The sequence below is a fragment of the Melospiza melodia genome, chromosome 1 (genome assembly GCF_035770615.1).
Source record: "Melospiza melodia melodia isolate bMelMel2 chromosome 1, bMelMel2.pri, whole genome shotgun sequence".
Lineage (NCBI taxonomy): Eukaryota > Metazoa > Chordata > Aves > Passeriformes > Passerellidae > Melospiza > Melospiza melodia.
This window is the reverse complement of record NC_086194.1, coordinates 29,984,470-30,000,170: the sequence shown is the minus strand read 5'-3', so window position 1 is coordinate 30,000,170 and position 15,701 is coordinate 29,984,470. Positions and strand designations below refer to the sequence as shown.

The 15,701-nt window shown below is 34.7% G+C and overlaps 1 protein-coding gene across 1 annotated transcript in view; it reads left to right on the top strand.

Annotated features, from left to right (window-relative positions):
* Positions 1 to 15,701, top strand: part of CRPPA (CDP-L-ribitol pyrophosphorylase A) — a 106,646-nt gene that overhangs the window by 35,558 nt on the left and 55,387 nt on the right. Inside the window, exons 4-5 of the mRNA XM_063152433.1 lie at positions 3,300 to 3,404; positions 10,719 to 10,764. Coding sequence (XP_063008503.1) covers positions 3,300 to 3,404; positions 10,719 to 10,764 — 151 coding nt within the window. The remainder of the gene's footprint in view (positions 1 to 3,299; positions 3,405 to 10,718; positions 10,765 to 15,701) is intronic.

Sequence of the window (15,701 nt, the reverse complement as noted above, 5' to 3'; positions counted from 1 at the left end):
TTTTTTATATTGAGGTGCCCTAACACTGCCCCCAGCACTCGAGGTGAGGCCACCCCAGTGCAGAGCAGGGCGGGACAATCCCTGCCCTTGACTGGCTGGTGATGCTGTGCCTGATGCAGGACGTTTTTAATGGGTGCTCTTTAATAATGCTTAATTTGTTAACTAAATTTCTTAGGGCAGTATAGAAGCTTTTGAATTCTGCACTTTAAATATGGATTTAAAATTTCACATATGAAGATGTTTAGCATGAGATGGTATATAAACAGCTGGCCTTGTGCTGCTACTTCATTTCATTGTTCTCCTCTGACATCAGTGTATCAGACTTCGAGAACAGTACACTCTGGCAATATGTTTAGGTTGAAACAATTACAGATAATTAGAGTGGTAAATGTCATGATATACAAGTGTTAGTGAAATATGTTTTTAATTATTACTTTGCTTTGTGTCATATTTCATCCCTTGAAGCAAGCAATGCGCTCAAGATGCCTTAGACCATTTATGGAACTTCTCCAATCCCTACTAATTATCTGTGATTAATACTTTGCTAAAAAGTTGGAATTGCTTAGTTTTGTCCTAGTTGCATTAATTACCTGTATATTTAAAAATGATATATTTCAAATGATATATAAATTCTTCACAGCTGAATTTATTCCTGAAATTTTCTCTTCCATTCTGAAGCAAAAATAAAAATGCATGGTTTTCTTTTAGTCTGTATGTTGTTCACATTAGTGGAAATTTTTTGTGTTCTACCAGAAAATTTTCCTTAAAAAAAGTGGAAGAAGGAATAATTTTGGTAATAAATATTTGGAATTGAAAGTTAGTAGGCCATTTCTGGTTTTACTGGCACTTTATCTCTTCTTTACTTAAGGGATCACTGCATTTTTATGTATTTTGGAGATAGAGTTCCCTCTTCTTTTGTCTTCTTTATTGACCTTTTTTGTATCCTGTATATTTAAATTTCTGCTTAGTATAAAAATGTTCCAAAGTGGTTTTTTGAAATTCTTTCCTTTTTAAATTACTCTGTGTTCTTGTGTCCATTTTGTTTTGTAACTCAAGCTAAAAAACTGTAAAGAGCAATAACTTTTAAAGTACTTTTCTAAGTTGGCTGGCAAATTAAAATGTCAGAATTCAATGATTTAAATAATATAAAAGTGATAGTTATGTTTTTTTTTTCTAGGATGTCTGTGTGTATGAGTATTGGAATTCAGATGTGTAATGCCAATGAATTTCTTGAATTTCACCGATACATTATAAAACAAGAATAGAAACTAAAAATTTTCTTCATCTGTTTTAATAAACTTCTTCAGGAATTAATAGAATGACAGGTTGTATTGCAGTACTCTCTTTTGGTTCTTTAATCCACTGAAATTTTTACATGCTTGACAATTTTGGTTTCTAGAATCCTGGAGGGGACTGGAAACTATTGAGCACAGTATCTTTGAAACATGAATTTGTAGACATGTGGTTAAATTTGACATGGTGAAATTGTTTGTAAGGTAAAGGTTATGTATTGCAGAGCTGATTGTCATTCTTTAAGGACTTCACTGGCATCTTGTTTGAGGTTGATTGAGGTCATAACAACCTAAGTGCATTAATAAGATGTTTCACAGAAGCTTTTACTGAAGACTCTTGAAGGAAATTTAAAGATTTGAGACTTAGTAGAGTAGATTATTTGTTAGAAGATAAGAAACAAGGTCAAGTGCATGACCAGTTTCATTGCAGTAAATCACCACTGGAGTTGCATGATGGTGTGTACTGAGACTTCTGCAGTTATTTTGTTCATAAACAATTTGAAACAGGAAGTGGAGGTGTGCATTTTTTTTTTCCTCATAGTAGTGATGAGGGCTAACTGAGAAGGTTTGTAGAAGGATATTATGGTAAAACTCATAGTTAAGTGTAAAAGGGCAAAAGGGTTGATCAAAGTTTTAAAGTAGTTTCCACACATGAAATGACTGAATAGATATTGATCTCTTTATCTGTGGAAAGATGTGAGATGTGGTGGAATATTTTGAAGAGTTGAGAAGGTGTTTTTTCTGTCAGAATACCAGAGCATGTGATGAAAAGAGTGATGAATGAGATACTCCCTGCTGCAGTTGCTAAAAAATACTGCTATTCAAAAAATAATTGGGTAAATTTAGTTTTCCTGTAATTCACTGAGTGCTGTTAAGGCAGTTGCTTCTGGTTCAGTGTGTCCCTCAGGGACTTTTTATTATAGGGATTTCTGAAGGCAGAATAATAGCTTTATAGGAGGCAAAGGGAGTATTCTGGGAAAGTAAGAACATATTAATGCCTTGTTCATTATTACTTATTGTTGACAATTCACTCTGAAATAGAGACTGGACACAGTGGGCGAGCCAGCCTGTGATCTTCTGAAATTCCTCCTGTTTTTTTTTTAATACAAGATTTTATCTTAAGTTATCCTTGTTACATGGAATTTGTGTTTCTGGATGGACTGCTAATTTAGCAATATGAAAATAGAGTAGAACTTCCTTATCCTAGGCTAATTCATCTTGAGGTAGTCCTGACTGATAAACTCCCAGTTCCTGCTTTTTCACCTGTGTTTTGGCTCAGGATATTCTTCTCCCTACTCAGTTTTTCCTAAATGAGGTTCTTATAATCAGTATCAATAGGAAGCCAAACTGCTTGGGAAGGGTGTGTCAAGAGAATAACATATTTTCTAGATGACTAAAAGATAGCTAAACATTTGTTTGGTGTGGTTTGTTTTTTTTTTTTAATCAGTAAGGCTCACGTAGCTGCGTGGGACTGCTATTTTCTGTGCAGATAACTGGAGAAAAAGATAGAGGGAATCACATAAGGAATATGGAGGTTCTTAGTTACTACCATCCCTTTTTTGATGCTGCAATAACCAAAACAGCACTTGAAGGGTCATGTTTCTTCATCTATTAAATTGTTCCTGTACTCTAAAGTTGTGTCACTGGAAGGTCAGTGGTGTATTAGTGCGGCCTCTCTAAACTCCATCAAGAATATTTTTATTCATGTAACTTCTCATTCATTTATTTAACAATGTAAAGGTTTAGCAAAGTACTTGCAGCACCTAACTGAATTAATCTGTGCTTATAAAGTGTTTATTTACTTCTGTAGGACTTTCCTGAATAGCCACAATAAACTTCTTGGAATGGTTTTATTTCTGATCCATGCTTAACCTATGTGCCTAATACAGATGTGTTACTGTGGATAGGACTGTTGAGATGTAAGGTTTCATTAATGAAAGAAAAAGTGTTATTGCTTAGAAGTATCTAAGACTAATTTAGTATATTTTTTCTTTTTAATTGCTACAGTGTACAGACTATGACCTGGATTATGGAACTGAATGTTTGCATCTGGCTCTGAAATATTGTAAAACAAATGCCAAACTTGTTGAAGGAACAGCTGACCTCTGGAAGGTAAAGACAATAATAATATCTAGTTATATATATATATATATATGATTTAAAATTAATAAAATTTGCATATTACCATAAAATTTCAGATGTGTTTTCAATTGTAATTTAGGCTTTTATAGTTCATTTTTCAGAATTGGTTTTGTCTCGGCTCTTTTTAGAGCTCATTATTGTAGAGAGGCTTGGGCAGGTGTTACTTGAGATAATCAATGAGGACAGCATTTTCCTGTAAATAGGAAAAACATCTAGGTATTTGAATGACCTGAGAATCTGTAAATCTGTAATCTCCAAAACTAAGAATTTTCTTTTATGATATGAGCTTTCTCATGCTATTTCTAGATCTTTTGTCTATTTTCCTCCACTTTTCCTATGAGGACATCACTTTTTTTTTTTTTCTCATGGCAAATATCTGGCTATCAACAATTTTATTTTTAGGGTGGCTCATTACATTCAGTAACACTGTAATATTTAAGACTTCTTCAAATAATCTTTTACATATATTTAAGCATCGTTTACCTTGTCTGGTAATCTCGCAGTTTCCTGATGAGTGACAAAGCAGCTGTGTGTACAGATGCCAAAGCATATGTCCCTTCTACTTCAAAGTATTGCATGTCATTGATTTGGATGGTGGGACATAATTCATTTTTAGTAGCTGTTGCATCAAGCAGTTTTAAAGTTTTTTATATTTTATTTTATTTATTTTATTTAATTCATTACCACATTGAAGGAGCTGGAAGCAGCTTAAATCACTGCATCTGTCTTTGACAATAAATTTCCTCCAATGAGACATTATTTCTAATATTATAACCATAAATCTTCAAATCTTTCATGAAAAAGAAAGGCAGTTTCCTGAATCTGCAGTGCGAGTTTCCTGTGCACTTCAACAGCAAAATTTACTTGTGCATTGGTTGCATGCAGAACTTATTTTGATGTCTTGTTGGGGATATATAGCCATTCTGAAACAGAATATGGTCTGTTTTCCTATTTAGTCTTCTGAGGGACAGATTATGTCATGCGTATTTACATAACACAGTTTTTTGGATGGTTTCATCTTCTGCATTGCAAAGCATGGTACTTGTGTGAAGGGCAGCAAAATACACCACTAATGCTCATTTAGCTCATTAGAGTGTTCATCTGGTTCTTTGTTATCTGTAGGTACTACTGGTTTCCAGCTGATAAATGTAGCTTAGAATGACAGAATAATTTAAAGTCTGAATGAAATAGATAGATGTCATTGAGTCCTACACCTTGCTGAAAGTGGGACCAGGTTAGGCAGTGCAGGGCCTTGTCCAGCTAAGTTTTGAATATCTCCAAGAAGGGAGGTTTCTCAGGCTCTCTGGGGAAGACAATTCTAATGAGTATCACCTTGTATGGGAACTTTTTTCGTAATATTTCGTCAACATTTCCCTTAATCCCTCTTGCACTGGGAAAGGAAGAAGGGCCAACAGAAAGCAAGAAAAGTCCAATTTATTCCTCACTATGGCCATTAATTAACCCTTCCCTGCCTTCCATCTTCTGTAATTTGGGCTGAACAAGCCAAGTTCCCTCACACCATCCTAACAGCCCTCTACTGGCTTCCTCGTGTTCCTCTTTGTGTTGTACTGGGGAGCCCAAAGCTAAAAGCAGTACTCTGGAGTGTTCTCTGAAGGGCCAAATACAGGGGAATAATCCCTATATTACTTGTAATAAGTACTACTTCTGTACTGATACAGCCCTGTTGGATTCCTTTTCCCCACTGCTCCCCACTGCTGACTCATGCTCAGTTCAGAAGGTCCTTCTCTCTAAAGCTGTTTTCTGTATTTCAGCATCAGCATGGACTGCTGCTGCCCAGGGTAGTTCTGTCCCAGATGCAGGATTCTGTGCTTATGTTTGTTATAGACCACAAAGTTTCTCTCAGCTCCTTTCTCTAGGCTTTCAGGAGCCTTCTAAGTTACTGTTGGATCCTTGAGCATATTGAATGGATACTTGTTCATTTGTTATCATCTACTAGTTTTCTGAGGGTATTTCCCCTTTCTCAGGTTGTTAATAATGATATTTGTATTGTCCCCAGTATCAGGCCCCAAGGAATAGCACTAGTAACCATTCCCCAGTTTCATCTGGACTTGAACTTGTCCACATGTTGTGCCCATCTCTGTTAAAAAAGGGACTTGTTGAAGTGTCAGTGTCACCTCCAACACTGTTTATGAAAAAGTTAAACATCCTGATGCTCTAAACTTTATAGCATGTGGGATCCATTGCAGTAGCACTGGACTTTAGAGAGGCCTATAAACATTTGGAAAATGATAACATGTGGGAAGGGAAGTCCTCTCCCTATGCAGGAAAGAGCAGCAGAGACATTGTGTGATAAACTGACTGCAACCCCCATTTCCCATCCCCATGTGTCACTGGAGGGGAGGAGGTGGGGAAAATTGGGAGTAAATTTGAGCCTGGGAAAAAGGGAGGGGTGATGTGAAGAAATTTTAATATTTGGTTTTATTTCTCATTATCCTACTCTGATTTGATTGGTAATAAATTAAACTAAATTAAACTAATTTCCCTGAGTTGAGTCTAGTTTGTGTGATCTCTCCCTGCCAGTATCTTGACCCATGAGCCTTTTGTTATATTTTCTCTCCCCTGTCCACTTAAAGAGGAGAATGACAGAGCAGTTTTGGTGGGTACCTGGTCAACCCAGCACAGTCTCAGTGTTGACAGTGTTGTGCAGTGTGACAGTAGCAAGAGCACCCATTTATGTGCAGGCACTGTGCTGCAGGCAGTGCAGAGCAGTGAATATTTTACATGAACACAGAGGTGCTGGTGCCAGGCCATTGAAATACCTTCTTGCATGCTGTGCCCTAATTTTGTAGCTAAAACTTGTTGATGTCTTCTGTGGCTTGTAAAGACATTAAAAATGGAAGGCATAAAAATGACAAGGTCTGTAAAATATTACATTGTTTCTGCAGGAAATACTCATTTTAGTTTAGAGCCTACAGAGAAGAACAGCTCCTTCTTGAATAGCGCCTGGTGTTGGTCACTCTGTACTGAGGTGTTTGGCAGGTGACCTAGAGCAGTACCATTAAAGAACAGTCATGCTTGGTCTGCAGTTTCATGAAATGCAGAAGACTGCAGTCACCTCAAGTGGTACTTGCTTAAAAAATGATTTGGAACTATTGTTGTTACTAATCAGCTCTCAGAAACACAATTTTCTTTCCTTAGCTGTCATAATACTGTAATTTGTAATATATTGTTATTATTTTCTGATAGGTTTTTTAAACCTGAGCTAAATGAAATTTCATATGCCAAGGACTGATATTCTCTCAATGGCTCCAGTCTTATATTTTCAAGACAAGGCCAAGAGATGTTCCATTCAGATAAATAAGAGCTGAAATAAATAATCATTGTTCAGTTGAGGTTTCAGAGGATGCATAGCAGAAGGACTGCAGTCAATTAACAGTTTGTGTATTGAAAACCAGTTTCATCCTATGTGGACCATGAATTTTTAAAGAGCAGATCAGATAATTGTAAAAATTCAGTTTATGCATGAGGTGCGCAACCTACATAACATTAAATGACTCAAAGGTGTGGAAAATTGTGTGTGTTTATATATTCTTGAATTAACATTAATTATTCTACCTGAGCATTTGTACATTAGAAAGATTAACATTTCAAAGTCATTGTTAGAGCTAAAGCAGGAGATAGGTTTTTTTTATTTTCTGAGAACAAATTACAAAATTAAAATAATTTTTTGTAGTTAAAACAACCAAGTGATTCAAATTACTTCAGTGTTATAAATATTCATAAGTTCTATTTTAAAGATAGTTATTATATAGATAATTATAAGATACATGGGATCAGGATAGCAAAAAAAAAAAAAAAACATAAAGTCTCTATCAACACCACATTTTCAGTTTCTTTGTGTTTGATACCTTGGAAGTAAAATTACTTTAAATATTCTAAATAGGCTAAAAATTAACTGACAGAATGTGTTTGTTGTATTCTAATATGTGTGTGTGTGTGTGTATTGTAGATAAAAAATTCAGTATAATAACGCTTCTTAAAAATTGAGACATTTATAGACAATGTTGACAGTGTAAAAATTCCTCACTATTTTTAAAAAACAACAGTTTATTTTCTAATCCTACAAGACTATCTCATACAAAGGAGCTCTGTACGATGTTGTAGTATAAGAGGGGAAAAACTTCATTAAACTGAAATGCAGTACATTTGTGTGTGTGTGATCATAACCTTGTATTTATTGTGTAAAGAGTTGTATTTTTGCATTTAATGTACATTTTTGTAAGTCTGAACCATCCATCAAACTAAATCAGTTTGAAGAAGAATTTTAAACATCACATGGAAGTAATTTTGGGGAATAACTTCTAAAAAAACATCTTCCTAGGTAGTGAAAACTAGTAGTCTGACAATTAACAAAAAAAGACACACAGAGAAACAAACTCTTCTGTTGATTTTTGAGGCTTTATTAAGGTACAATAGATTGTTAATTATACAGAAAAGTAGAGATATTTAATAAGTAAGACTGTTCTGACTTTGCTTTAAGCAGGTCATGTTTTCATATTTTGTGAATGTGAGGTATTTGTGTTGAGTTTTAATATTTGGCCTAGTGATATGCTGCATTGCAGCAATAACATTCTGAAAATCTTGGATCACTGTATGTTCAAGAGGACAAAATGAAAATTAATATTTTCACATGAAAAATGAGAATTTGAGTAATTGTGAACCTGTGAGTTTGATATTGATCAACAAAACAAAAGGGTGCACTGCTACAGGCAAAACTTGATCAATAAAGTCATGGGATTAAAGTAATTAATGTCAGGCAACATGGAATTTATTTATTTTGTGAAATTGACTTCAAGACTTTATTGCAAGACTGTAATCTTGGCTGATAAAGATGGTAGTGCTGATACAACGTACAACTGGCAGAAGTTTGACTTGTTACTGCATGACATCTTAATTAAAAATAGGATGACTGTAATTGTACTAGTTCTTATTAAATAGATGAAAAATTAGATAATTGATATATTTCGAAAGATAATTCTCACCAGTTTCTGCAGAAACTGTTATTGTCTCTAAGGTATTTAACAGTTGTCTGATAGAGTTTGCAGACAAAGATTTAAGGATCTGTAAATAAAAATGTAATTGATGAGAAGTAACCTATTTATAAGGATTACTTAGAAAATATTTTCAACAAAGAGTATGCTTTTCATTGCAGCTAAATATAAAGAGCTGATGTTAAAAACAAATGAAGTGTAGGTCATATTTAGTGAATTGTTCTTGGAAGGCAGTGACTTTAAATGTAGCATAGGCATCCTATTCAGAGGACAGGAAGTTTACACTGTGTGTGGGCAAAATACTGTATGTCAGAGAAACAAAAATATGAAATTAGAAAAGAGATGTTCAAGTATTACCAGTGCATCTAGAATATTATGGAGAAATCTGGGCTCAAGCTCTGTGCAACTGTTATAAATAGGGAACATTTATGGCATTGAATTTAACATCTTAGTCAAATTGAAAGAGTTGTAGAGAAATTCTCCCTCCTTGACTGCTTAGGGGTGGTTGCAGATGGTATCTGGAAGGGTTTTTCTGTGAACTCTCCAATTTTCACGAAACTTATAGGAGCTTGTATCTGAAATTATCTTATAGGATTAAAGATTTGGAAATAATTACAAATGAAGGATGTGATATGGACTTTGTTGATTTATTTCTCTACAAAACAAACCATTTACTGATATCTGTATCAGAATTTCAGAAGAGATTTTTTTAAAGGTTTATTCTTTAGTTTTTATTCTTCTGTGTTGTTTTTCTCGAAGACTGCACCTATTATTTTTTAGATCAGACTGCTGAAAAATATTTTTGCACCTCAAAGAGACTAAATGTTAGTGTATGAGACCATTTCTAACAGACTTTAGTCTTGTTTTTTGATAGGTTTTGATATTGTAATCTGATTCACTTTACTGAAAGTTCAGTATAAAGGCCCTCGAGAATCTGGTGAATAGAAACTTTGCAGCAAAGTCAGTCACTCAGTTGCTCACTCCAGCCTTAAATCTAATTTCAAGATATTGATTCTTCCCAACAGTAAGTAGTAATGTACATGTCTGTATGTAAAGTCAGACTCCAAAGATTTATCTGGGTAGATTAATTCTCTGGCTCCTCCTCCTCCAGGACAAACTGTAGGGAAGTAAGTTAGTTTTTAATTTTAAAATAATATAATGCATTGGGGAGATCATGAGATGTTATTAGTCTGTGTCTGACTATAATCCAGAGCTTAATTTATGAGATTGAAAGGAAAGTGATTACAAGAATCCTTATGTTAAAATCAAGTAATCACTTGGAGACTAAGATGCTGCTACTGTTAGTGGTGTCCTGCTGAAAGATTTACCTTGCAGGACTAAAGCTTTTGGAATCCTGTTCAGTTCATTTCAAAAAGAAAGAAAAAATATTATTCAGATTGAAGAGAAAAAAATTCAGAAAGTCCAGTAAAATTTTATCTAGCATAAAATGAATTTACGGTAAAAACAAATACAAATATTTAATACTTGTGTCAGTTCAAGTCACTGCTTGTCATTGTGAAGACATTGCTAGCAAAGACTGCCAATGTCCTGGGTAGATGCTGACTTTAATGCTCTGTTATTTTATTTGCAAAGTCTATTATTGTGACTGTCAGCCTTCATGAGGGTACAAAGACAGTTATGAAGGGTGTTTTTGCAAGTACCAAGTAAATATTCAGCATCTTATTGTTCATCTAACTTGATCTTATTAATATCTTCAAGAAGAATTTGATGTTTATCAATTCTCTGAAAGCTCACACTGTTTACTTGTAGTCTCACTGACTCCCACTGGTTAATTGGACTCTCATTAGCAGTAACGGTATTGCGCTACTGAAGGATTGCACCTCTATTAGTAAAAGCAATAACAAGGTTTCTCCCTGGCTGTCAATGTGTCCCAACTCCTGTTAAAAATTTCTTCCTAAGTCCTGTTAAAAATTAATCTATTTGCAGTAAAATTACAGTACAACGGATGTGTAAAAAAATTGATGCATTATCATGTTTTCATGATTTTTCAAAGTATTGAAAATAGTTTTGGATTTCAAATGAGTTCTAAGCAGATTTAAGTGTTTGGGAAAGAGGTTTTCTCAAGTCTCCAGTAGTTTCTGCAACTTCTGTTCTCATAAATTGCCGGTGATATTTTACCAAATTTAAGAAATTGACAATATCACTTGTTTATGGTGTTTAAAATGTAAAGAATTGCCTTCAGGGCATTGTTTTATTGGTTTTACATTCCTTCTTGCTGTGTTAAATCTAATGAGGCTTGTCTGTCCTTTAGGTGACCTACAAGCGGGATCTGTATGCAGCTGAATCAATCATTAAGGGTATGTGTTTGTCCTTGTGACTGTCAGTTTGCATATTCCTGATTCTAATTAAGAGTTTTGTGTGTGATAGTTTGAAATGTCTTTAAGAAAAGTTATGTGATGGATAAAATGTGCTTAGGCAAGTTGTTTTAGCTTGTTTACTGGTATCTTTCTATTAGGCATATTTATCTTTATTTACTTCTCTCAGAATACAGAACCTTATAAAGGACTGTGTATATTACAGTCAAATAGAGATTAATTTTGAAGCACCTTATAAGGAGTAAGCAATTTTTTTTCTTTCATTTTCAGGTCAATTCTGAATATATTTAGTCTTTCTATTCTACATAGTGAAGTGAAAATGAAATATTAACTCTTTAGGGCTTCTTCACTGTTTTACATACAGGCAGTTGTTGCCTAAATTGATATAGCAGTTATTTGATGTGGAGGTATTTCATTAATTTCCAAATATTTTGTTGAACAGTTTGTTAACCTTTTTTTTTTTCCCTGGTGGCAGTGGTTTCATACCAGTTTAACACTAAGGCTGGATTTAGCCTTTATCTAGGTGGACTCGCTCTAAAAACAATGTAGGAAGGAAGAATTCTCAAATATTGTACAATGAGATAGTTATTGTAAACTGATAGGCAGTGATTCAGGGGACCCTTGCCTGACTCCTCGTTGAGAACTGAGGGATAAAACCCCAGAAACTGATGAAGAGAAAGGGACTTCCCTTTGGATTAAAATTTCCTTTCCAGAGAAATATTTAAGGAAATTTGAGGAAAACCTGTGTGCTATTGAGGTCACAGAGAGTGACTGGCTAGTTGTTCAGTCTCGTTATTACAGCGGGTAAATATTTCACATTAGAATGCCCTGTTACAACTACTTAACTGAATTTTTCAGGCACAAATCAAAAAGATGGAAGTGGAAAGCCTGGATATTTCTGGTTCTGACAAGCAATGGGTTCCAGTAAAGATGGAGCCAGACTCTTCCTCAGTGGTCAAAAAATTAGACTTGGAACAAAACTAACCTTTATCCAAATGAATTTCCATGCTCCTGTGTATACAAGGGCTTCAGTAATGTCATAGATCTTTAAAGGAGATTAGTTGTTACATTTGTTATATATATATATATATATATAGACTATATATGTATATCTAGTATATATAGACATATATATATGTATGTCATGCTACCACCTTTTTTTTTTTTTAAAGACTCTTAAAGTGCAGTCTTTTTTCAGCTAATGCTTATAGTAAAAAGCTTGTGTATCTTAAAGTAAAAATGAAGACTTTTGTGGTAGTCAGTCAGGCTAATCCCTTTACTTATCTAATGTCCCTTTGCTGTGGCAGCATGCAATATATCTGCTTCAGTTACCACAGTATTCTTATTATGGTGGTCTCTATGACAATCTGTACTTTAAGATTGTTGAAGTTTAGATTTGCTTCTTGCTGCATTGCATGAGTTCAGGAAGCAGAAGCTGTACATGTTCTTTGCTCATTACGCAAGTAGTATAATGAATCCTTCATAGCAAATTAGGACACTGCATAACAGAGCTATCTTACATCATTAATTATCTTTAATGGGGTTTTGAATTGGCACAGTTAGTCCTCCAAGACAGCAGTTTGAAAGTTGTGCCTTATCTATTTTGTGCCCTTCAAAAGGCTTAAAATCTCAGACCTTCAGGTGACTATAGCATGAATTATTTTGGTAGTGGACACTTGAGCCATGTAAAATAATATTAGGCAGATGATTTATGCACAGTTAATTCCACACTTAAATCATATTTAAGGGGAGTATGTATTTTTGTCCTTTGGAGTATCATCCTGATGTACCCCTGTATGGCCTTGTTTTGTTTTATGGTTGTTAGTTTTACAGAAGAAATCTTATTAGCTCTATTCTGCTGTGTTGTGCTGCACCTGTGGGAAACCTTCAAGGACAGGTCACCTTAGAGAATGGCAACCATCCCAACAAGCCTAGGCATGCTCAGTTAGGCCTTTCCTAGAAGCTGGGTAATTGACTATATCACAGTGTCTGCTTTTCTTAAGAGTTCAGAACCCACTATGTGGTGTTATATTGTAGAATCATGGAATCATAGAATGGGTTAGAAAAGACCTTAAAGACCATCTAGTTCCAAGCTCATGGCCATCAGCAGGGGCACCTTGCGCTAGACTGAGTTGCTCAGAGCCCCATCCAACCTGGCATTGAACACTTCCAGGAATGGGGCATCAACATAATCTCTGGTCAATCTGTTCCACTGCCTCACGAGCCTCACAGTAAAGAATTCCTTATTAATATATAATCTGAATCTAATCTAATCTCAGTTTGAAGCCATTCCCACTTGCCCTATCACTACATGCTCTTGTGTAAGTGATGTGCTCTTGCTTATCACTTCTTGTGCCATGTAGAGTGCCTCAGGGGGAAGTCCTACTTGACTGTCATGTAGAGCTGCAAGATACCAGCTCGCTAAATGCTGCCTTGCATGCTGTCAAGGTCCTCTAGAGATGGCCCAGAAACTGAATGCATGGGCTGGGAGGGTGCTGGGTACTAAGGGCTCTGACCTCACACTGCTCCCCACTGCTGTTTCAGTCTTCACAGCTGATTTGTTTATTATTAAGTTTATTATTGTTTATTTATTTATTTATTATTGTTTATTTATTTATTATTTGTTTATTATTAAGTTACTGTGCTGGATACATGTTTTATCTCTGGATGAGTGCAGTAGTGATGAAGAACTTCTGGGTGTACACATTTAATTTTGTGACTACGATTCCAAATTTTGTCATCTGCAGTTTATTAGTGATCAAAACTTTTGGTTTTCCTCAGGAATTCAACAAATTCTCCCTTGCTAAACTTGACTCAGGTGGAAGTAAGAAAAATATACATCCCTACATGCATTTGTTTTACCTTAAATATTATATGCATGCATATCATTCTTCAAGGCAACACAAAGATACATTTCACTGATGTAAATAGACTAATGAGTTATTTTTCTTTTGAGACTGTTTTCTTAAAACATTTCTTTTTAGTTTCCTGACTTCTTCAATTCTCTTTTATAACTTCTGTAAAAAGCAAATATAATGCTTTTCTTTAGTTAAGCAGGTATAAACTTGTAGAGTATGCAGACAAGGTGGTACACGCCTATTTTTAATAGTCTTGAAGTAAGAAAACATTGTCTTACAATAAGGGTGACTCATCTAGAAATGTAGTTAAGATCAGGCTAATACAAAACATCCTAAAAAAATTCCATTAGGATTACTGCCCTGAAGATAGATAACTTTGAACTCTAGTTCCAACATGTAAACTTAAATGGTGCTTCTCAGAAGTTTGTAACTTACAGTTTGACTCTCTGTCCTCCTCCTTCTTGTTTTTCTTTTCTCAAGGGCCTTACTTTATAAATTACTTTTTCACAAGAGCATGCATTTGCAGATTGGATAATTTGCCATCACATTTGGCTAAAAAAGTATCTGTTGAGGCAGATAAAATGATGATTTTTGCAAGTTTTTTTGCCGAGAAAAAGATTGTAATGCCTTCAAAGTGTTTATGACTTGTGTTCTGTGAAGAAACTATGTGACTGTTTATAAAAATAAAAATTGAGATAAGCCTTGTTTAGCAAAGACAGAGATTTTATCTGCATTTTCATGAGCATGCTCATGAACAAATGGCTGTTCTAAGCTCTGAGCCAAAGAAATAGACTGGCAGGTGGGGAATACTCATTGGAATAGCTACTGTCAGGTGAAAAGAACCCTCTTTTCTTGCCTTCTACCACAAAATGTTCCTTTCTTTCCTCTGTACTAATATTGATAGGGTCAGTGTCAAGTTTGATTTTTAGTTTTTGTGGCTACAGAGACATGGGGAATGGGTAAATAAAAAAAATTTTGTTAGATATTTTTGGTTACCTGTATTATTCAAATAACAACTTCAACTATTCTGTTAGGTGTGAATGAATGCTTGGCAGTATTTATTTAATTTTTCTTATATTTACAGTAGCAGCATTTCGTATCAAAGGTGTTTCTAAAGATGCCAGAGGAAACCATCCTGAATTTCCTGACCAGTGAAGCCATTGCTATGTAGAAAGTGCAAATGGAATTCTGATATATTAATTTACTACTTGGAATTCACTACAAACTTCAAAAGCATTTTGATGATTAGGATGTGCTTCCAAAATAATAGGAATTGTAATACCAAACTAAGAATGGTGTGGTACAAGCATGTTTCCAAAAACAAGTGTATGTACACATGTATATGTGCAATTAAGAGAAAAAAATTTATGTCTGTAGGCTAAAACCTATTTGCCATTCAGATGCATTTTTTTTCTTATGGTATTAATTCTCTAGGATATGATATTTATTATCTTTATTCAAACAAAGTATTATTTTAATTGCTGCTTGTTTGTGGCATGCTCTTCAAGGTAAACTTCTAAGTCTCCCATCAGAGTACACTTAATACACCATCTAACTATGGTAGTTCCATAAACATGAACACATTTTAATTTATAATTGTGTATGATTCTAGGATAAAGACTGTGGCAGGTGTTGCTGCATAATTATGTGATCTAAAGCTTTCAGCATATCAAAGGAGGGTGTGAAGAAATTGAAAATTAGGTTTTCTGATGTAGAAAAAATAGGTTTGATGGAATAAATTGTGAAATCTTGTATCAAATTTAACTTTAATGAAGAAAACCCCTGATAGAGAAATTTAATATTTAAATTTGACAGTGCAAAGTTTAAGCTATTTTTTATTTAATGCAAAAAATATGCTCTGAGCGTATGTTAAAAGTGTTGGTAGGGATCAAATGTGATCCATGTGAATAGGGAACACTACTCCATTATCAGGTACAGCTGGAATGAAGCTGGCAATAATTGGCTGATGTGTGTTAGCAAGAGGCATTTTCCAGGAAAACAGCAAGTTTAAATAAGTAGAGGAAGCCAAAGAAAGGTAGAGAGTTTGATATGTAATGTAAT